The sequence below is a fragment of the Cricetulus griseus genome, assembly GCF_003668045.3.
Source record: "Cricetulus griseus strain 17A/GY chromosome 1 unlocalized genomic scaffold, alternate assembly CriGri-PICRH-1.0 chr1_1, whole genome shotgun sequence".
Lineage (NCBI taxonomy): Eukaryota > Metazoa > Chordata > Mammalia > Rodentia > Cricetidae > Cricetulus > Cricetulus griseus.
This window is the reverse complement of record NW_023276807.1, coordinates 220309846-220332760: the sequence shown is the minus strand read 5'-3', so window position 1 is coordinate 220332760 and position 22915 is coordinate 220309846. Positions and strand designations below refer to the sequence as shown.

Here is a 22915-nt window from a genome sequence, read left to right as displayed (position 1 = left end):
TCGATTCTCCTAATCCTGCCCATTGCATGTGCTAATGGTTGAACCATGTCCCCTAAAATCCACATGCTGGACTTCTAACTCCCAGTGTCTTAGAATGAGCCTGCATATGGAGACAGAGATGAATGGGGTCATGTGAGTCATTGGAATGGGCCCCAGTCCACCAGGACTTAGAAGGAAAGAGGGAGGAGATGGCCAGTGGAGAGAGGAGGCCTCAGCGTTACCTGCTGACACACCATCATCTTGGACTCCCAGTATTCAGACTGTGAGCAAATACATTTCTGCTGTCGAAACCTCTGGGTCTATGCTATAACCTCAACATTCTCAGCATCTCCTTTACTAACTACTCAAGGGGCCTTGGGGGTATCATTTCCTCCCGAGACCCTGATTCACCCAGTGTTATCAATGAGGCCATCTGTCCGACATCCCCTCACCAAACCCAACATGTCTACTGACCCATTTCCAAGATTCTGCACTTTTTTTTTTTCTTCAGGATACAGTAGACTCACAGGGCCTTTCACAACCAGGAACTTAAATCAAAAGAGTTTAATGGAGGGACTGGTTAGAATCCAACTCTCAGCTGTGAAGAATACCTAGTCACTTCTAGAAAAGTCCTTTTCCATTTTTAAGTCTGTGTTGACTCTGGAGCCTCTGAGGGGGGTGACCGAAGCCCAGGGTGGTTTGGGAAGTGCTCCATGAGAATTCTAGTTACTGCTTCAGGATCTGAGGGTCCCACCGGCAGATGAAGAGGCCAGGCAAGACGAACTGGAACTTTTGGATGGGAGCTCAGGGACATCTAGGGAAGAAAAAGTACCAGTAGAGGGAAGGTTATTTACTCGCCAAAGGAAGTCATACAATTAAACTACTTATAATGATGAGATGCAAATGATGCAGTCATAAGGCAGATGAGGATTTCTGAATTTCCCAGTAACCCCTACCTCACTCCCATGCAGACTTCATTTGGAGCTATATAACTAGTAACTTTTTACCCTCAAAAGAGCTTTTACACACACACACCAAGACACTGAGTTCATTCCTCAGGAGCCACCCACCTTTTTTTGATACAGGGTCTCTCAGTGGTCTAGGGCTCTTCAATTAGGCTAAGCTGGCCAGCCATTGAGCCCCAGGGATCCACCCGTGTTGACTCCCCTAAGTGCTGAGATTATAAATACATACTACCTACCATACCTTGCTCTTTACATGGGCGCTAGGGGTCAAATCCAGGTCCTCAGGCTTGCAAAGCAAACCACTTTATAGACTGAGTTATCTCCCCAGTCCCCACCACATTTTATTTGAACCTCAAGAAAATCATGAGATAGAAAGGGAGAGAGGGGGGCTGGAGAGATGGCTCAGAGGTTAAGAGCACTGACTGCTCTTCCAGAGGTCCTGGAACCAATTCCCAGCAACCACATGGTGATTCACAACCATCTATGCTGAGATCTGGTGCCCTCTTCTGGCATGCAGGCATAAATGCCAGCAGAACACTGTATGCATAATATTTTTTAAAAAATCTTTTTAAAAAAGACTTAAAAAAAGAGAGAGAGAGAAGAAGGGAGGGAGGGAGGGGGGAGGGAGGGAGGGAGGGAGGGAAAGAAGTATTCACAATGTCCATTTTACAAGCAAATGAAACAGAGGCACAGGCATGACAGCTGATAGCCCACAGTCACACAGTTCAGTGTCACAGCTGGCTCCCGAGACTTCTGCGTCTTAGACCGGGGAACATCAGCACGGTCCCCATGCTTTTCACTCCATTCATCTGCATGCACTTTCTAACAAGGTGAATGGCCCAGGCTGACATCCCAACCCAAACTCACAGTGACAACAGATCTCTCCTTGACATCTGGCGGTGTGCACGAAATGGAAGAGGAGAAGAACAGAGAGTAAAAAGATAAGGCAACCTGAGCTTGAGACCAGAAAGAGTGAAGTGCTTTAGAAAAGTTGGAGCCAAGCACTTGGGAGGCAGAAGCTGGTAGATCTCCATGGATTTGAAGCCAGATTGGTCTACATAGTGAGACCCAATCTCAAATAATAAATAATTTAAAAAGTTTGCCCTTTGAGCCGAGGATGATGGTATATATCTATAATCCCAGCTATGTGAGTTTAGAGGAAGGAGGGCTGCTGTAAGTTCAAGGCCAGCCTGAGCTACATAGGCCTAGGCTACCTGACTCAAAACCAAACCAAAAACAAAGAAAAAACAAAAAAAGAAAAAATTCCAAAATAAAAATAGTTTGCCTCCCCTTAGCTCCAATTGCACAATGAAGGACGATTCCCACAGTCATGGTCCCACCCCTCCCCAATCTTGACAGATCTTGTGGAATCACTAATCCGTCTTATGCCCTGACAGATGTGTGCAGGCTTCCTCTGAATCCTGGAAAATCTCACTCTTAATTTCCATTGCCTCAGAAACCAGTGACTGCTGTCACTTGCCCTCCCTCTAGCTAACTTGCCCCTTCACTGTCCCTCAAGGAAGCAGTCCTGTACCTCTGACCTGCCTGAATTCTTACAGCTTACTCATCCAAGGTCCACCTTCTTCTAGAAGGTGGAATGTTGACCGGCTTTTGTTTTGTTTTGTTTTTGTTTGAGGCAAGGTCTCAAATGGTTGGACATTTTGAACTCTTGATCCTCCTGCCTTTGCCTCCCCAGTGCTGGGATTATAGGCATGTAATGACTACACCTGGAGATTCACATGAATTATATATGTGTTCACACACATGTACATGTGGAGGCTAGAAGTTATTTTCCCCAACTGTTCTCCACCTTGATTTCTGAGGCACGGTCCCTTGTTGGCCTGGAGCTTGCTGATTCAGCTAGACTGGCTGGCTAGGAAGTACCACTCTAGTCTGTCTCCCTAGAGCTGGGGTTATGGGTATGCTGGGAGTGTTAGTTAGGGTTTCTATTGCCACATCTATGGCAACTCTTATAAAGGAAAAGCATTTCATTGGGGTGGCTTACATTTTCAGAGGTTTAGTCCATTATCATCATGGTGTGGCATGGTGGCATGCAGGCAGACACGGTGTTGGAGAAGTAGCTGAGTGTCCTACATCTTGATTTGCAAGCAAAAGGAAGTGAATTGAGACACTGGGTGTAGCTTGAGCATTTTTGAGACCGTAATGCCCACTTCTAAAATGACACACTTCCTCCAATAAGACCGCAGCCACTCTAACAAAGCCACACTTCCTGATAGTACCACTACCTTTGGGAGCCATTTTCTTTCAAACCACCAGACTGGGATTGCAGACATATGCCAGACACCAACTGACAACTTTTATGTGGGCACTGGCTGGGTATCAAACTCAGGTCCCCATGCTTGCACGAAGAACATTTCATTGACTGAGCCATTCCTTCAGCCCTATCTTTGTGTTTTAGGGATAACATTTGTGTAGCCTAAGCTGGCCTTAAACTTGTAGCAATCCTCTTGCTTCTGCTCTCAAATGCTGGGATTACAGGTATTCATGAACCTGCCTATCTTGAATACTTTCATCTTTAGGGGTTCCTCCATCAGTGGGATCCCAGAACATTACTGAGCCCCCTACCTTAGCCTTGACTGCTTGCTCTGTGTTAGTCTTAGACTCTCTGCCTGCAGCTCTGGGGTCTTGAACGTCACTGTTTCCACATGGGGCTGTCTACAAGGGTCCAGAATATATTGGATGGTGATTTTTCCCCCAGACAAGTAGACAAAACTAGGGTTGAAGTAGCAAGTGGCTAAGTTTGAAGGGTCAAAGTGTCCAATGTTAAGAATGGGAGCAGGCAGATAAGAGCATATAACCTTCTCTCGTTTGACATTTTCAGTATTGTCCTATAGATGCTGGTCTGCTCATAATCCAAGCCCATTAGGAGTCTGGGGGCAGAAAGGTTAAAGTTCAAAGCCTATCTGAGCTACAGAAATAGTTCTAGGTCAGCCTGGGCAACTTAACTAAACCTTGTCTCATAACAAAAAATAAAACGAGAATTGGAGATACAGCTCAATGGTAGAACACTTGCTTAGCACATGAGAGGTCCTGGGTCCAATCCTCAATACCACGGAGAGGTGACAAATAAAACCAAGCAACCACAGAGCAATTGTTTCCAGTTGTTTGCAGATCCACATAAGGCAAGAGAACAAACTGGAGTTTTCCTTTGTGTCCTGTCAGGAACAATAAAGACAGAGTGCTGCCTGTTGGATGAGGACAAAGCCTGGCTCTCACAATAACAAGAATGGGCTCGTTTCCCCTCACCTGTAACACTTTCAGGTTTAATCCTATTACAGAGCCCTGCTTATCTGTCACTGAATTTGAGGAACCCTTTGCTCCTGAGCCTGGGGCAGCCACAGGCCTGGGCAGGCTCTTTGCCACTCTCCTTTTTCATGGTGGCAGGTCCCTGGAGCTCCCCCTGCCTTGTTCCTCCATAGTAGTTGTTACCACCTGTCCAGACTGTTGGCTTTCTCTGTCCTGCTGAGAGCAGTTCTGGGAAGCTGTTTTTCTTATGTCTATTCTTCTTGTTCCAGAAAAGTTATAGACTCCCTCCAATTTAAGGCTGGGTTTTGTCTGTCTGCTTTGGTTTTTGCAGTATATAGGTGCAGATGGGTGCATGAGTGTGTGTACATACATGTGTGTGCATGTAGGTATGTGGATCTACATGTGGAAGCCAGAGAACAAACTCTAGTATCATTTCTCAGGTGCCATGCATCTGTTTTTGTTTGTTTGTTTGTTTGTTTGTTTGTTTGAGACAAGGCCTCTCAATGGCCTAGGACTTGCCTAGTGAGAAGGGCTAGGAAGCCCCACTGACCTGCTTGTCTTCACCCTCCCAGCTCTGGGATTACAAGCGCCTATCACCAAGACCAGCTTCCCTCACACATATACCTTAGATGGGTGCTGAGGATCAACTCAGGTTCGTGTGTTTGCAAGGCAAGCATTTTTCCAATGGAGCCATCTCTCCAGATCCAGTTTAAGACTTTAGTGTCTGGGCTAGGTGTTGGTGGCGCACGCCTTTAATCCCAGCACTCAGGAGGCAGAGGCAGGCGGATCTCTGTGAGTTCAAGGCCAGCCTGGTCTCCAGAGCAAGTGCCAGGATGGGCTCCAAAGAAACACAGAGAAACCCTGTCTCGAAAAACAAACAAACAAACAAACACTACCTTAATGTCTGCTTTTTTGGTGTGTGTGTGTGTGTGTGTGTGTGTGTGTGTGTGTGTGTGTCTTAGAGACAAAGTCGTATGTAACCCAGGCTAGCATGGAATTTACCAATATAGCACAGGCTAGTCTCAAACTCATAGCAATCCTCCTGCTTCAGCCACTCAAAGGATTACAGGTATGAGCCATAAAATTTGAGAGAAAAAAAGGGAAGCTATTTGAATAAAAACCTTAGAGTGTTGGATCTTGGTTTGCAACAACTGTGGTCGAAATGATATCTAGAAATGTCCCTCACTCCAACACCAGGGCTCCCCAAGCCTTTTCCTTCCTGCTGATCTTTGCTACCTCCCACCCCCCTCAGACCTATGAAATGTCTACCCTCTCCAACATGAACTTAACAACAAGGACAATTTTAGGAAGGTGACATGTGTGTGGTGTATACACAGTTGCATTTGTGTTCTCATTGGCAACACTTGTATTTCGTGTGTACATTTGCACATAAATTTATTTATTGTGAACATTGTGAATGCACACAATATCTTCAGAAGGATATAAAACAGCAGATAGCTTTGGTTGGAACACCTAATTTCAAATGGTTCATTTGACCCCTGTGTACCTTAGGTCCAATCTGTTTTCACTAGCCCTCCTTCCTCCACAGGGCTTCTTCCTTAATGGGAGTCTCCAACTGGGCCTCTGAGATTTCTCTCCCTTTCTTTAAAAATAGAACTTCTGGGGCTGGAGAGATGGTTCAGAGGTTAAGAGCACCAACTGCTCTTCCAGAGGTCCTGAGTTCAATTCCCAGCAACCACATGGTGGCTCACAACCATCTGTTATGAGATCTGGTGCCCTCTTCTGGTGTGCAGATATACATGGAAGCAGAATGTTGTATACATAATAAATAAAATATTAAAAAAGTGTATGAAAAATAGAACTTCTTTGCTGTTTGCATAGGCTACATTTATGCATAATTTAATACTCAAAAGGTAAGAATGGGCTCAATGAGATCCACTATTCATCCCCTATGCTCCCTTTCATAAGGCCAACCAAAGCTATCTGCTGTTTTATATCCTTCTGAAGATATTGTGTGCATTCTCAATGTTCACAATAAATAAATTTATGTGCAAATGTACACACGAAATACAAGTGTTGCCAATGAGAACACAAATGCAACTGTGTATACACCACACACATGTCAACACCAAAACACAGGATTAGATATTGATCCTCTCTTCTTTAAAAATATTTTGTTTATTCTTTGATAATTTCATAATGCATGATCATATTCACTCTCTTTTGCCCTCCCTAACCCCCTGCTACTCCCTCTGAACCCTTTCTTCTCAGTAACTCCCCTCCTACTTTCATGGCTTTTAAATTTTAAGATTTATTTATTACGTATACAGTTTCTGCCAGCATGTCTGTCTGCAGGCCAGAAGAGGGCTCCAGATCTCATTACAGATGGTTGTGAGCCATCATATGGTTGCTAGGAATTGAACTCAGGACCTCTGAAAGAGCAGTCAGTGCTCTTAACCACTAAGCCATCTCTCTAACCTGTGGCTTTTAAATTTTTATCATTATAACTGTTCAGTGGGTTTAATGAGTGTTTCCTGGAACATGGGGAACTCACCAGTGGACACACCACTGAAGAAAAATGACACCCCCTGCCCCTCCCCACCCCGTGCAGCCATAAGTGTCAACAGCTCTTTAGCTAGACTGGGACTTCACAAGCCCATCCCTAACTCACGATGGAATGCTGAATGGTCCCTTCTTGTTTGGGTCTTGTGCAACTAACCACAGCTGCTGTAAGTTTGAGCTTTCAACATGAAATTGCTGGACTTGGCCTGCTTCCTGGATATCTGGTACCTAGATCATCATAGCTGGGTCTACCTCACCATCTATTCTTCCCCCCTGAGTTCTGGCTCTTCCATTGAGGCCTCCTTTGAATGGTTCACTTGGAGACCCACAAGTTCTTCAGCCTTGCTGTGTCTGCCTAGTTTCCAGCCTCAGTGAATGAATATTGGTACAATTACCTATCTCAGATACCTAATTATTTCTTCCTCAGTTGGGAGCTTTCCCCCTCTAGCCTACCAGCCACCTATGGGAAAGAACTGTGTCTTATTCTGGTTGTGTCCCTAATGCCTAGTCCAATGCCTGCAAAATACTTGCTGAATCAGTGAGATCCATCCCAGTGTCTCCTTCCTTTTATTACAGGGCAATGGCTGCAGCAGGTAGACTCTGAAATAAGCACAGAAGACACTAGTGGTAGGTTGGGTGCTGGAGGACAAGACACAGAGGCTGCTGAAGCTCAGAGACCCAAGAAACAGCAGTGCCCTATAAAAGTGACAAGCAGGAAACAAACTATGAATGAGTCGGCACACAGACTTGTGGTTTTCATCCTGTAGTTGATTTCTTAAGATTTTTTCTTGTATGTGCAGCCACTTGGAAATGATAAGCCATATGAACAGCACCACTGGATAAGCCCATAGATCAGAGAGCTAGGTAAAGCACTTAGAGAGTATGGAGAACAAGGAAATACAGTGCTAAGAATAGTTGACAAAGTGTCCCAATAGCTCTCCCAGAAAGCCAACGGCCATTGATGTACACACCTAGAACTAAAAAAATTCATTTGTTCACTCAATCTTCTCAGTACTTCTGCAATGGAAAAAAAAAGGTAAAGAAAAGTGGCAAAGCCAAGCACAGGCATGTGCCTATAGCCCCAGCTACTTAGGAAGCTAAAGCAGGAAGATCATCTGAGTCCACTGGTTTGAGGCCAATGATGAGATTCTGTGTCAGAGGGACAGCAGGGACATGGCAAATCTTCACTTTGTAGAAGACATCACCCTTTTCGGTGTTTAGGAATTGTATCCCTTACATATTGTATTATGACTCCTAGTTCGGGGGTGATATATAATTCTGTATCTAAATGTGGATTACTAGTACTTGAAAAGTATAAAAACAGAAGGTTTTTTGTGTGAGCATCAGTGGAGACAAAGCCTCACTGGGTGAGAAGTCCTCACTGAGAGGGAGCTCCTTCTAAGGGTAAAGGCAGAGCTGCTCTCCCTGATATTCTGTAAGGAAGACCCCTGTCCTGCCACTGTGGAGCCCAGAAAGCTGCTCAGGCCCATCTGGTCAGGACTCTGCTTTGGTCTGCACCTCTACCCTCCCCTCTTGTCCTGGGGAATAAGAAAGGACGTATTAGGGAGAAATCTTCAGCACCACCTGCAGATGCCTCAAGTATGGCTTTGTTCCTGGTTATCTTGAGGCAAAACTGTCAGCTGCAGAAGAAGATGAGGCAATTTAGCCAGGGTTTTGAAATTTTAACCCAAGACTTCAAGTCTATGCCACTCAGCCATCCAAGTAGGTAAAATAATGCAGACATGTTTTGAAACATGCATGGGCCTTACAAACCGGGCAGTGTGCTGGCTCCTACTTCAAAACAGCCATAGCTCAGCACACTGGCTTCCATGAGATTTTCAATGAAGTCCCAAATTACCAAATGCTATACACACACACAGACACACAGACAAGATATACACACACAGACATACATAGAGACACACAGAGAGACATATATATATAGGCACATACTCACAGATACACATGTATACACAGACACACAAATACATATGTATACATACACAAATATATAATATATATGCATACATATACAAATGCACATTCACATACACACAATACAGATGCATACACATAAACACAATACAAACATAAACGTACATAAATTCTCAAAATTCATAATACACACAATACACACACAAATCCACACACATATACACAAACATACACATACATATGTATACATAAATACACACACACATATACATTTACACAGTCCATATATATACACGTATATATTCATACATACAAATGTATGTATGAATGCTTCATGAATGCTAGGCAAGCACATGACTGACTGAGCCACAGCCACCTATTCCAGAAGGCAAAACAAAGAGGAAAGGAAACTGGGAGAAGATGGGTATACCCAGAACATGCACACATATACATACACGCACACATATATACAAATACACACACACACACACACATATATATATATATATATATATATACTTTCACACACACATATATAAACATGCATACACATACATATACACACATAGTCACATACATATACATGCATGCACACACACATGCACATACATGTGTACACAAATGTACACACACATACATACACGAACTACATAAACACAGATGCACACACATATGCATTCCTCCCACTATCTAGATTCATTTATAGTTTAAACACTATGGTAGCAGTGACTCAAACCTGTCATCATAGATATGCATGTAACTAATAACATATAATTCACAAGCAAAATTCATTTCTGGTAGATCCTAAGTAGATGCTACTTTGTGCCAAGTGTTTTGGTTTAAATAGCCATTTGGCATGTCTAAATGTTTGGTGACAGAGAAGCAGGAAGACTCCTTTTAGTGGGAAATGTCAAGATCATTCATTATATCTAGTATGCCGACAAAGGAGGCGATGAGACAGAACGCACACTCAGCTCTCTTTGCAGTAGAGGAGAATGCAGGCTCTAGACAGGGGTTCCCAGGCCTTTTAGGCATCAACATTGCTGGCCAAAATGGGTGGTGGTGTATTCAGTACACTCTGTGCTCCAGTTTGGGAGGGTGGGGTGAAGCACAAGCGTGCCAAGGAGCCAGTGCAGGGAATGTTCACAGACACAAGATATGTATCTCCAAATACACAGTGGTGCAAAGGCCGTATGGGAAACATATGACTTGCACTGGCCTTGAACTCACGTAGTCAAGGTTGACACCAAACTTCTGATTCTCCTCTCTCTATCACCTGAGTGTCGGGATTACAGATGTGACCACCAAGCTCAGTTTACATGGTGCTGGGGATTGAAGCCAGGGCTTCATGATTGCTAGGCAAGCACAGGACTGAGCGCAGCCCTGCCCATTTCAGAAGACAGAGCAGAGAGGAAAGGAAACTTGGGGAAGATGGGTATAGCCGGAACATTCCTGCCACTGTTTGGAGCCCCTGACCACTGTCTTCTGGCTGCAAGGCTGCTTTCTCCTCCAGCTCCTCCTCTGTCTGCTTCTCAGCAGCTGTCTCTCTCACCTGCTTTGTGGTCCCAGGTGTGATTCAGTATTTAACTGCTGCTGCTAGTACAGTAATAATTATCTAAAACGCTTGGGAGCAGAAGTATTTGATTCTGGAATATTTGCATATGGGCAATGAGATGCCTTAGGGATGGGCTCTGAGTCTACAAAGGGAACTCACTGATGTTGTGTATACACCTCATACATGTATCCTGGGATATTTTCCATGCACTTTAAGTTTCTACTGTGACCTCCGCTAGGAAGTCGGGTGTGGAATGTTCCCTGTTGTCACCCAGAAAGTGCGATGTTCATAGTTGTCAACTTGACACAATCTGAAATCACCTGGAAAAGGAGTCTCAGTGAGAGACTAGATCAGGTGGGCCTGTGAACATGTCCATGGGGGTCTGTCTTTATTGCCTTGATCGATGTGGAAAGACTCAGCCTGGAAAAACAAACACAGTGGGTGGCACTGCTTCCAGGCTCTGGCCTCTGTCAGTGTATGGAGGTGCTGAGGACCACAAGCGCGTATTCATGCGTCCATTCTCTCTCTCTGTTCTTGATGGTGGATCTGACTAGCGGCTTCTAGTTTTTGCCTTGGCTTAACTACAGTGATGGACTGTCACCTGGAATTGTGAGCCAAATAGACTGTTCCTCCTTTAAGGTGCTTAATGCCAGGGCATAGTATACAACAAACAGAAATGAAACAAGGACACAGAGCATTTTAGATTTGGGCTTTTCAGATTAGGGGTGTGCCACGCATATTACCATGACTGGCAACTACTGGCGGGTGCCCACTTTGAGCTAAGAACTATGTTAAATGCCTCACCTCCTCCCAACCCTCTATCAGTCCTATTAAGTGTCTCCATTTTTCCAGGTGAGGAATTAGTCCCCTGGGTTAGATTTCCAAGCTACTAAAATAGTGATATTGGGCATTGAGCCTAGGCTATCCGAGTCCTACCCTGTGTTCTTAGATAGCAAAGTAAACAAGAAAGATGGCGTGTAATGGGGGAGGAGTAGGTGCTCCTACTATAGTAGGTATTTGTGTTGGTTGTCAACTTGACAAAATCTGAATCTATCTTGAGGGATTGTCTTAAGTTAATTAATGTGGGAAGATGCATCTAGACTATGTATGGGTGGGGCCATTCCAAGCAAGGAATGCTGGACTGCATAAAGCCGAGAGGGTAAGCTACAAGTGTTAGCATGCTCTCATTCACTCATTACTCTTTGCTCCTGACTGTGGATGTCATGTGACCAGCTGTTCCAAGTTCCTACTGCCTTCATTTCCCCACAGTGATGAGCTATAGCATAAAATGGCTAGTTAAATAAAGCATTTCCCCCTGTAAGTTGCTTTTGTCTGAGTAAATTTTATCACGTCAGAAAAAGAAACAAAGACAAAAATCGGTATCAGGATGTGTTTTTGCTGTTGAATAAACCTAATTGTGTGACTCTTGGCCTTTAGAGCTGTTTTGTGAGAAGAATATGGAAGACTTTGAAATTTGGGCTAAAAAACAAACAAACAAACAAACAAACAAAAAAACACTGAATGCTGTGAGACCTGCCATGATAGACTGCAACCTGAAATTTCTAGTCAAATAAATCCATTCTTCCTTAAATTGCCTTTGTGAGAGTAACTAACACGGGCCTTAATTTATACCTTATATTTGTGTGCTAACAACATTTTACTGATGGAGAAAATGGGGCTGAGAGAGACTAAGTAGCTCACCCACACACAGTCACACCATTCAGGAAGAGAACCTTCATCTCCATGCATGGCCACTCTCTCTGCTTCTTTCCAAATGAAATCCCCAGGTGCTTCCTTAGTGGAATGAAAGGATTTAAAGATCTTTCCTGTGGAAATGGGTAGCTTTGCACATCCAAACCAAACATATTATTATTTTTTTTAAATGGGGGAGAGTTTGCCAGAATTTGAAAGCAGTTATTGAAGACTGTCAGCAAGGAAACCACTTTAAATTCTCTTTTGTAATTTCTTCAGTCCTAGTGAATCGTATTTTCCACAGTTCAAAGAAAAAGATGAGAGAGTCAACAAGAATCATTGGCTTAAAATTAGGGTTCACAAACAGAATGGCTTACCTTTGGTATTTATTCTATCTAATGTCACTTTAATCACAGTTGTGGCCTCCAGGAAAGGGGGAAGAGAAGCATGAACACATTCAGTAGAAACCTAGGGGACCCTGTAGAGTCAGGATTCAGCCTGGAATGTTGTATGTATGTACAAGTATTCATTTTTGGGGTGTGTGTGGGGGGGGCATGGGGGAGTGTGGGTGGGTGGGTATCTGCCATGTGGTTCCTTAGGTGAAATCTACCTTGTTTTTTGAGACAGGATCTCTCACTGGCCTAGGATTTAGCAATTAGGCCATGCTGGCTAGTCAGTGAGTATCAAACATCCACTCATCTTTGCCTACCCAGCATGAGGATTGCAAGCACATACCACCACTTTTGGCTCTCCCTACCCCATCTCTGTCCCGATGGGTTCTAGGGATCCAACTGCGGTCCTCATTCTTTCAAGACAAGTACGAAAGAATCATCTCTCTATCCCCTATCCTATTCTTTTCAATGTTGTCATTCAAAGCCCCATTTTATACACCATTTTATAAGATGTAAACTCCAAGAGATTGATGGTTAGAGTTGAAACTGGACCCTAGGTTCTTCCATCCTTTCTTTCACACCATCCCAGAATCACTTTGGAGTTCATTCCTTTTTTCTCCCACTTGATTCAGTAAGGCGAAAAGAGAATACGCAAAGAAACATTAAAAAAAAAAAAAAAAGTCAGGAAACTGGGAGTAGAGTGATCCTGAAAAGAGGTGAAGTAATTGGCTTCTGGAGGCTGGAATTAGCAGCGGGTTTTATCTATGGCAATTAGAGAGTATAAGTGGGTAATTAAAGGCTCAACAGCTTTCTGAAATCCCCAGGCCAGACAGGACCTGGAAAGCAAGGACTAACTTCCAAGGAAAAGTCCAACAGAGACTTTTATGTGTGTATTTTAACTGTGTGTATTTTATACTCGACCTGATGGGAAGGAAATATCAAAATGAAATGTCAGCTGGAGGTTTGTGGGGGTGCAACTAGAGAGATGGTCCCGTGGTTAAGAGCACTGGCTGCTCTTCAGAGAACCCAGGTTCGAGTCTCAGCCCCACATAGTTAACAACCAACCACCAGTAACTCCAGTTCCAGAAGCTCTGACGCCCTCTTCTGGCCTCTGTGGACACTGCACTTTGTGGAGCACGACATCCACAAAACACACAAACATTAAAATAAATAAAATCTCAAAAAAAATTTTTTTAAAGATGCCATCTGTAGTCCTCTGAGTCCAATTCCAGGAACTCTGACATCCACAGCCTGGATCTTTTGTGTTGTCCCAAGAGGCTTTTGTTTTCTTGGGCCTTGAGACTTGCAAGATCTTATTTGTATGTATAAAGTGAATAGAATTTACCATGGAGCTGGAAGGAGGTTTACACCCCAACTGTAGCAAACATGCTTACTTGAAATGGGATGAGGGGTCACTCTTGTCCTGGCCCCTCCATGACCTATCTCAATTTCCCTCTTTCTCCTCTCGTCTTCCCACTCTCTGCCTCTATCCTTCCTTTCTTTCCCTTCTCCTCCCCACCCTCTCCCCTTCCCTTCCCCAGACAGAAGTAACAAACTAGATTCTTTCTCTGACCTCAAGCACTGCAGGCTTAGGCGTCCCCTCCTCTGCATCCAGGTGTCTGTTAATACTGTGCCCCTGCTGCCCCATTCCTCTCCAGAACTCACCACACCCTCCCTGCAAGGAGACAGCTCCCTCCTTCCCTACACGGCTTTGGGGGCCAGCTGTTAAGATGTGGAAAAAAATGGTGTGTGTGTGTGTGTGTGTGTGTGAGAGAGAGAGAGAGAGAGAGAGAGAGAGAGAGAGAGAGAGAGAGAGAGAGAGAGAGAGAGGGAGAGTGGGAGTGTGTGGAGTATGTGTATGAGTGTGTGTATGAGTGTGCATGTGTGTGTGTGTGTGTGTGTGTGTGTGTGTGTGTGTGTGTGTGTGTGTTTTGATTCCAGACTGGAAAATCTCTGAAGTTTAAAGAAGATGAGGGCATTGTGGTGTCTGTGTTCTTCGACCCGTTCTGTTTGATATGCAATATTGTCATTACTAATAATCACGGGGCTTTCTTGCTGTGTCTGAAAGTTTTTTGAGAAGTCTTGGAAATTTCAAAGCATCCCCTATCATATCTAAGCTTGATTACCATCTTCTAACAGATGTTCACACCACAAAGTGGCTAGGGAATCGGCTACATCTCAGGCAGCCCCTGGGGATCTCCTGTAGAAGTGAGAACGAGAGAAAGCCAACTTCCACTCACACCGGTTAAGCAGGAATTGGGCAAGCTCACAGCACTCCATGTGCAAATTAGAAGCTGATGCCCTGGGGATGTTTCCCTTAAGATGGAGCCCCATCTCAGCTTGCTCTGGGGAGTGACAGGCAGATGAGAAGCGGGTCTCCCAGTTGCAGCCAGGACCCTGCAGCAGGCCTACGGAATATTCCTTATATTCTTTCAAACTTCTTCACTTCCTTCTTCCCCAGAACTTCCCTTCCCACACTTTACCTTCTCCAATGCCCACCCACCCCTCTCCCACAGGATAGGAACAACTCGTCTTCAATTATTGTAGTCAGATAGTCCTCTGGTTAGGTGAAGGAGGCATGTCTGTAGTACCAGCTCCCCACACTACCACAACACACCCATTTCTCTGCCCCCACAAACCCATTGAAAGGATCCTAGAACTTTCTATCAGAGTCCCTCATTGGAATCATTTGGGGTTGTTCACAGGTGTTCAATGTTCCCTCCTATGGAGGGAGGGGTAATGTCTTTAGTGCCACTCCTTCCCCTCTCTAGCCCCGGGGTGGGAGGCAGCATCTCTTCACTCCTCCCTGTCTCCAGCCCTGGGGGGGGGGGGGGCAGCATCTCTTCACTGTCACAAGAGTCCTGCATTAGCAGTGTGGCTGTTTCCTTCCCAGGCCTGTAACCTCTAGTGAGTGCAAACTGCCACTCTGTGGAGAGGAGTCCTGAACTTTGCAGCACCAACAGCCAAGCTTGTCACAGGCCAGCATATTGCAGGCATGAGTCAAAGACCACAGCATAGTTCTGGTCGGGGGTAATTATACTCCATGTTCTCTATCAAAACTACCAAATGTTTGCAGTAATTATAATTAGTATACTTACAAAACCAAAGGAGGCAGATATAAATAATCATGTGCTTAGTAATAGCTAATTGCTCTCTATCATTAATTCATCTGGATTTCCCTTTTGGCCCTAATTAGCACAACTTCATGGCTTATTATTTATTTATTTACCTATGCTTTTGAGGCAGTGTCTTACCTTGCTCTAGCCCTGGCTGGCCTGGAACTTGCACTGATCCTTCTCATGCCTCAACCTCCCCAGTGCTGAGATTACAGGGTGTGTCACCACACCTAACCACTTTTTAAATGTCTTCATTTTGTTTGTTTGGGTTGTTTTTTTTGGGGGGGCACGGGGTCTCACATAGATCAGGCTAGCCTTGAACTTCCTATGTAGCTAAGGATAACCTTGAAGTTCTGACCCTCTTGCCTCTACCTCCCCAGTACTGGGATTATAGGTGTGAGCCAGCATGACCAGGCTATGCCATGCTGAGGATTGAACCGAGGACTTCATGCATGCTACGTAAGCACTCCACCAGCTGAGTTATATCCTTCCACTTTTGAATTCTAATGAATACTTTAAGAAATCTCTGCTAGTGTCTGATCGATGGTTAATATAAAAATCTAGATATTTGTGCTTTTTAAGCAGGAGAAACACTCAATTGCATTGATAATTTCTCAGCATACATTTCTTCAGAAATTCATATTGCCCCCCCCCACACACTTTCTGTCCTCCCTGTCTCCTCCCTCTGTTTCTTTCTCTCTGGTATTTTGAGTCCAGTCTCAGACTCACAGCTGTCCTTCTGCCTCAGCTTCCTGAGTGTTGGAATTCAGGAGTGGGCCACTACATCTGGCTCATATTCTGTTTTGGCTTCTTTCCTCCTCCTCGCTTAATGGGATGGAAACCAGGCAGAATGCCTCGTGATGGCCTGGGCAATAAGGCCCGTAATGTTATCTATCTATCTATCTATCTATCTATCTATCTATCTATCTATCTATCTATCTATCTATCTATCTATCTATCTATGGCTTTGGTTCAGGCTTCACTGGCTGCACATGTCTACAAGGAGCCTCCCCCACTGCAGTAGAACTGATCTTTAACACACAGGCCGGTCTATTTTAAGAAGCTTATCTCTCACTCTCTTGGGTGTTTTTTTTTTAATATAACACTTGAAAATGCATTTCAGCAGAAAGTAACAGGTTCCCAAGCTGAGCTGTGGAAGAGACTTACTCCCAAGTGGGTGCAGATTATCCCGACAATTGATATCCATTCTCTATTAATTTTCCTGGAGTGTGTCCTCAGCTTCACTCTCAATTCTCATTACATTACATGCACTTTTAATTCCACCCAAATTCCTTCCTGCTTTGCTCCAAAACCTTTCATAATGTGATAAAAAGGGATCCCCTGTGGTCCAAATCACAATTTGGGGAAGTCTGCTACAAATTAATCGTGTTCCCTAGTCACAATTACTGACATTATTATGTTGCCAATTAACTGCTTTTTAACTGGAGACAGAAAAATTCTTAATTCAGTTTGGTTTATTTTTTGAGTCACTTTATTCACTTATTTATTTGTTTAGCCCAGGCTGGCTTTGAGATTGCTGTGTAGCTGAAGATGACCAGGAACTTCTAATCCTTCAGTCTCTATCTCCCAAGAGCTGAGATTACAGACATGTACCACTGTGAGTTTTATGCTGTGCCGGGTATGGGAGCCAGGACTTTTTGCCTGCTGCCAATCGCTGTAGCAACTGAGCTGCATCTCTAGCCCCAGAGACCGGGGTTTAAACAACCACTTGATGATTGTGATTTAGCAAACAAATTCAATTTCACAAATAGGATTAGGGATCAGGGTAATTTCCATCAGTGATGGGGTGAGTGTTCCAGCAGACTTACCAGTGACTGTGCTTTCCTGAGCCTGGCTCTGTCCTCAAGTTTGTTTTTCTTATCTCTCAACTGCCGCTTGATGTCTGGGGTCACTTCCTTTCTCTTTCTTCCTCTGAAAATTTGCAAAGTGATGGGAAAATTATAACTGATCATTTGAAGTCTTCAGCAGCTCACATAGCTAGTTTTTCACACGACTTTTGATGGCCTTTGATTTAAAGGCTGCCTGCACTCCACTGGAAATAAGTCAAATGTCTGTCTATAGAGAGCCAGTTTAATCAGCCCTGGCACAGGAACACAAAGGAGAACTCTGAGCTTTGAAAAGGAAGACAGAATATTTCTATACACAACTGGAGGGTGAGCCTCGGGATACAGTGACACATGAAAAAGAAAAGCAGGTAAAGAGAGGTGAATAGACTGTCTGCTGCCATTTATTTCAGAAGGAGACATCTAAAAACATAACATGCCTGCTGCTTGCCAGTACTTTTTTTAAAAAACAATTTATTTATTTATTATGTATACAACATTCTGCTTCCATGTATATCTGCACACCAGAAGAGGGCACCAGATCTCATAACGGATGGTGCCCATGTGGTTGCTGGGAATTGAACTCAGGACCTCTGGAAGAGCAGTCAGTGCTCTTAACCTCTGAGCCATCTCTCCAGCCCCTGCCAGTACTTTTTAAAGCATTATTTTTATTTTATATGTATGTGGTTTGCCTACATACATGTACAAGCAGTGCCTGTAGAGGCCAGAAGAGGGTGTCAGATCCCCGCCCCCAACTAGAGCTACATGCAGTTATGAGCTTCCATGTGGGGAGCTTGGAACTAAACTCAGGGCCTCTGCAAGAACACTAATCCCTGTACTTCCTATTTGTTAAATTTTATTATTACTTTTGTTTGTGCTTTTTAGTTATTATTATTTTATTATTTTTGAGGAAGGATCTTACGATATAACCTTACTGACTGCTCCTGAAACTTGTTATGTAGAGCAGGCTAACCCAACACTCCTGCTAAGCATCCTGCCTCTGTCTCCTAAGTGTTGGGATCACAGGTGTGCACCACCATATCCAGCTCTTAAAACTTTTTAAAATGGAAGAATGATACAAAAATTCGAAAAGCCATTATCCATAGGTAGGGTGCCCATAGGAATCCCCCAGAAACAATATGGAGACATGGGAGCGAAAGCTAGACTCCTCCAAACATAACCTTATTTTGTATATTTGACTTTTGGAACCAACTAAAATGTTCTCCAGAGTATAAGCTAAGATGAAAGAGAGGAAATAACAAAAAGCAAAATGAAACAAGTTTGATCTTGTCCATAAAGTTGGTGACACAGCCACAGTTTTTTTCTTGTGCTTTTAACACTGTTATTTATCTGAATCTTCTTTCCTTCCTTCCTTCCTTCCTCCCTTCCTCCTTTCCTCCCTCCCTCCCTCCCTTCCTTCCTTTCTTCCCTTTCTTTCTTTCTTTCTTTCTTTCTTTCTTTCTTTCTTTCTTTCTTTCTTTCTTTCTTTCTTTCTTTCTTTTTAGACATGGTCTATTTATATAGTCCTGGCTAGCCTGGAGCGGGAACTCATTATATAGACCACTCTGACTTCAAACCCACAGCCATTGCCTCTGCCCCTCTCCCTCTTCTGCCCCTCTGCCCCTCTGTTCTTTCTGACCCTCTGCTCCTCCTGTCCCATGGCCCCTCTACCCATTCTGCCCCTCTGCCCCTCTGCTCCTCCTGTCCCATGGCCCCTCTGCCCCTCTGCTCCTTCTGCCCCTCTGCTCCTTCTGCTCTTCTGCCTCCCAAGTGTTGGGATTAAAGAAAAGTCTAGCCTGCTGCCTACTTTTGTTCATGGGTTGTAATAGAAACAGTGGTGTTTGTGTGTGGAATGTCTAGGTGATTTTTCAGACTATGCCGTCAGAGCTGAGCCATGGAGCTTATGTCCTGCAGAGTCTAAAATATCTCCCTTCTGGCCCTTTCTAGAATAAGTTTGCCTGAAATAGTGAATCTAGGTAATGTGCTTCCATGGTTACCAACAACACAGTAGGAACCAGAAACGGAGGTGGGTGTCTTTGTTCATATAGTCTGGTGCTTCTTATTCTGACTATCAGTGTGGCAAGGGACAGAGGACAGAGGACGTGAGTAGATGCACATGGTTGGGCACTCCACAGAGTCCAGAATGTGAGGAGCATGTCAAATGGCCTGATTTCTACCACAATTGCAAGTTTGGGGTCGGGGGAGAGAAGAGGGAGGAAGGAGAGTAGGAGCGGGAGGAACAACAGAAGAGGAGGATGTGGAGCAGGTTAACTCACAGTTCAGGGCAAGAATGGACATGTGAATCAAATACAACTTGCGTTTTAGACCTTATCTGGAACCTGATTAAACAAAGCATTCATTAAAAAAGTCAAACGTCTGTGTGACATTCAAGGCACCCTCAACGCTGATGATCCTTAATTGTATTAAGGAGTTATTCATTGAGTTAGATGAGTACAAATTATGATTTTTACAAAGGGTTCTCTTTGAGAATAGAGATAGAGTCGGGTGTGGTGGCACACGCCTTTAATCCCAGTACTCAGGAGGCAGAAGCAGGTGGATCTCTGTGAGTTCAAGACCAGCCTGGTTTACAAATCAAATTCCAGGACAGCCAGGGTTGTTGCACAGAGAAACCCTGCCTGGAAAAACCAAAAACCAAAAGAAAAAAAAAACAGAAAAGAAAGGAAGGAAGGGAGGAAGGAAAGAAGAAAGAAAACAGAAGTATATGACATATGAAATAACTCACAAATTCCATTTGTGACTTATTCAAAAAAATTATTTAGGGAATGAAATGGTGATGAAGACATAGTGATCCAGACATGGGAAGATTGAGGCAGGACGGTTGGGAATTTGAAGCTAGCTTGGGCTTCATAGTAAGACCCTGGCTTAATCATCAGTATCATCATTTAGGGGAGGGGCAGAGTAGACAAGGGATGTCTACTTGATTGGCTATGGGTTAAAAATTGTAACAACTGATGATAGCCACAAAAGGTTAATTTTGATTATCTATCTATCCATCCATCTATCTATCTAATTTGAATATTTGTCATAAAAGGCTTTTAATTTAAAAAGAATGTGTCTGTCCAAATATTACTTGGCACTTCATTTTCAAGACATCTTCCAAGTCTTAATTGAGGAGTTTCAAATAGACAGAAGAGCTAGCAGGCTAGGGCAGTGATCCCAGCCTTAAGTAGATATTGATAGCATTTGATTGTTCTTGGCTTCATTGCACCCTCCACATATGTATGGTTGGGTTTTGTGGTGATGGTTGATTAGTTGCAAAAATGACACACCACTTCTAATACTTCAACACTCATCTCCTAAGGCAAGACACTGGTCTACCCAGTCACACTAGCACCATTATTTCTTAGGAAATACACATTATTTACTATCATTTAATATGTGGTCCAAATTCAAATTTATGCAGTTGTTCCAAGAATGACTTTTGTCCTCTCCCCCCCCCTTTCCCCTTCTTCCTCCTTTTCTCCTTTCCTCTTTTCCCCTCTCTTCCTTCTTGGTTTTTCGAGACAGGGTTTCTCTGTGTAACAGCCCTGGCTGTCCTGGAACTCCCTCTGTAGACCAGGCTGGCCTCAACTCAAAGAGATCTGCCAGCCTCTGCCTCCTGAGTTCCGGGATTAAAGGTGAGCAGCACCACATCTGGCTTTAACACACAGATTTTTTTGTAAGCTGGAATCTCAGAGAATCTAGCACATGTTTACAATTCTGTGTATGCCTCCAGAAGAGCTACATACTGTGGACCCCGACTGCCCAGACTCATCCCCTATTCATTCTATTTCAGGTGCAGGACTAGAAGGTAACTTCCAGACAATGTTTAATTCTAAAACTGGCTTAAATTGGCTTTGTCAGTCTGACTTTGCCACATTATCCAGCTTGGCCACAAGTAGGAAAAATTAATAGCCAACAAATTACAATTTGATGGAGAGCATCAATATACAGAAATTCCAAATGTACAGGAAAGCCAGGCATGGTGGCACACACTTATAATCCCAGAACTCAGGATTCTGAGGCAGGAGGAATGCAGATTGAAGGCAAGCCTAGGCTACAAAAGGAGACTCTAGCTCCACAAACAAACCAACCTCCAAAAGGCAGGGAAGTTGAGAGATTAGCAGCAGAGTGATGAACTACACAGTCTCCATCTCATTTCAATAACTGGTAATATTTTACTATATATAACTTAACTTTCTACTTCATTATAATACAATTTTTGGTCTGAATTATTGTTGTTGTTTTTTGTTTGTTTGTTTGTTTCTTTTGTTTTGTGGGGGGCAGGGTATCTCTATCTAGCCCAGGATGGCCTTAAATGTGTTATTTTCCTGCCTCAGCCTCCTCAGTGCTGTCACCAATATTTCAACTGCCATTTTTCTTTTGAGACAAGGTATCATTACTGAGCTTAGGCTGCCTGGAACTTGGTCTGATCTTTTTTACAAGTCCATCCCTGTTTAGCTTGGTAGGGAAAAGTCAGTGGCTGTCTCACTAGCTCATGCTCTGCATGGTGGGAGGTGGTCATAGTATGCCCCTCCCTCCTTTGGTTTGCTCACTCACTAGGAAAGGAAGGAAGTATAAAAAGGAAAAGGAAAAAAAAACTCTAGGATGAACCACATGGTGGTGGATTGGAATTAATATTAAAATAAGATAGCTGGGGCTGGAGCAATGGCTTATCAGTTAAGGGCTCTTCCTGCTTTCTCACAGGACCTGAGTTTAGTTCCAGGATCCACGGTGAACAACACACAGCAACCTATAACTCCAGTTTGAAGGCCTTCTTCCAGCCTCCACAGGCACCCCTCCCAGCATACACACACACATGCACACACAACGCATACCTACAAAAAATAATCAAATAGAAATTTAAATATTTAACGATGAGCTGACCTGATGGCTCAGCGGGTAACAGTCCTGGCTATACATGCCTAATGACTTGAGTTTGATCCCCTGAACCCAAGGCGGAAGGAAAGAATCGACTCCTAAAAGTTGTTCTCTGACCTCCACACACATGCACTGTGGCATGCACACACAGTAATTAAGGAGGCTGCCCTGATAAGTCATTACAGCTATAAGAAGCAAACATGACAATGAAAAAGGCAAACTTGTTAAGAATGGTTAGTCCACATGGACCTACTGAAAAGCTTCTGTAGCTCACAGTGAGTTCTAGGATCACTGTTTTTCATCCACTCAAGTGTCAATAAATCATTCTGAAAAAACAAAAAGGCTGAGAGGGTTATGGAGCTTCTTTCTTACCCTGGCCAGAAGTGTTCAGGGTCACAGTTGTCTAGATAATTAAAACGGATGATATCAGTGGGATGCTTATCTGACGACCTCCACGGTGGAAGCTCTTTCTCCCCTGGGTTATTCTTCTTTCTTAAAGAGGAGGAAGACCGCAAAGCTAATGAAGGGGACTGCTTTTCCTCTTGAGAGCTGCCAGGAATGGGCTGAACATCGGCAACTATGAATCCATCCTTTGGAGGCGTCTAGAGGAAGAAAATGTATTATTTCTACTCTGGGGTACCAGAATGACACCACCACCAAGAGACAAAGAACACAAACTTCTTAACCACCCTCCTCCTCACCATCCTCATCCTCATCTTCACATCATCATGACAATGGCCATGAGGATTACAGCAGCCACTGTCCC

The 22915-nt window shown here is 43.8% G+C and overlaps 1 protein-coding gene across 1 annotated transcript in view; it reads right to left on the bottom strand.

Moving 5' to 3' along the window:
* Positions 1-622: 622 nt before the first annotated feature.
* The window catches only part of Fbxo16 (F-box protein 16), a 45042-nt gene continuing 22749 nt past the window's right edge, over positions 623-22915 (bottom strand). Inside the window, exons 5-7 of the mRNA XM_035453105.1 lie at positions 22522-22751; positions 17254-17356; positions 623-793 (exon numbers count right to left, since the gene is read on the bottom strand). Coding sequence (XP_035308996.1) covers positions 623-793; positions 17254-17356; positions 22522-22751 — 504 coding nt within the window. The remainder of the gene's footprint in view (positions 794-17253; positions 17357-22521; positions 22752-22915) is intronic.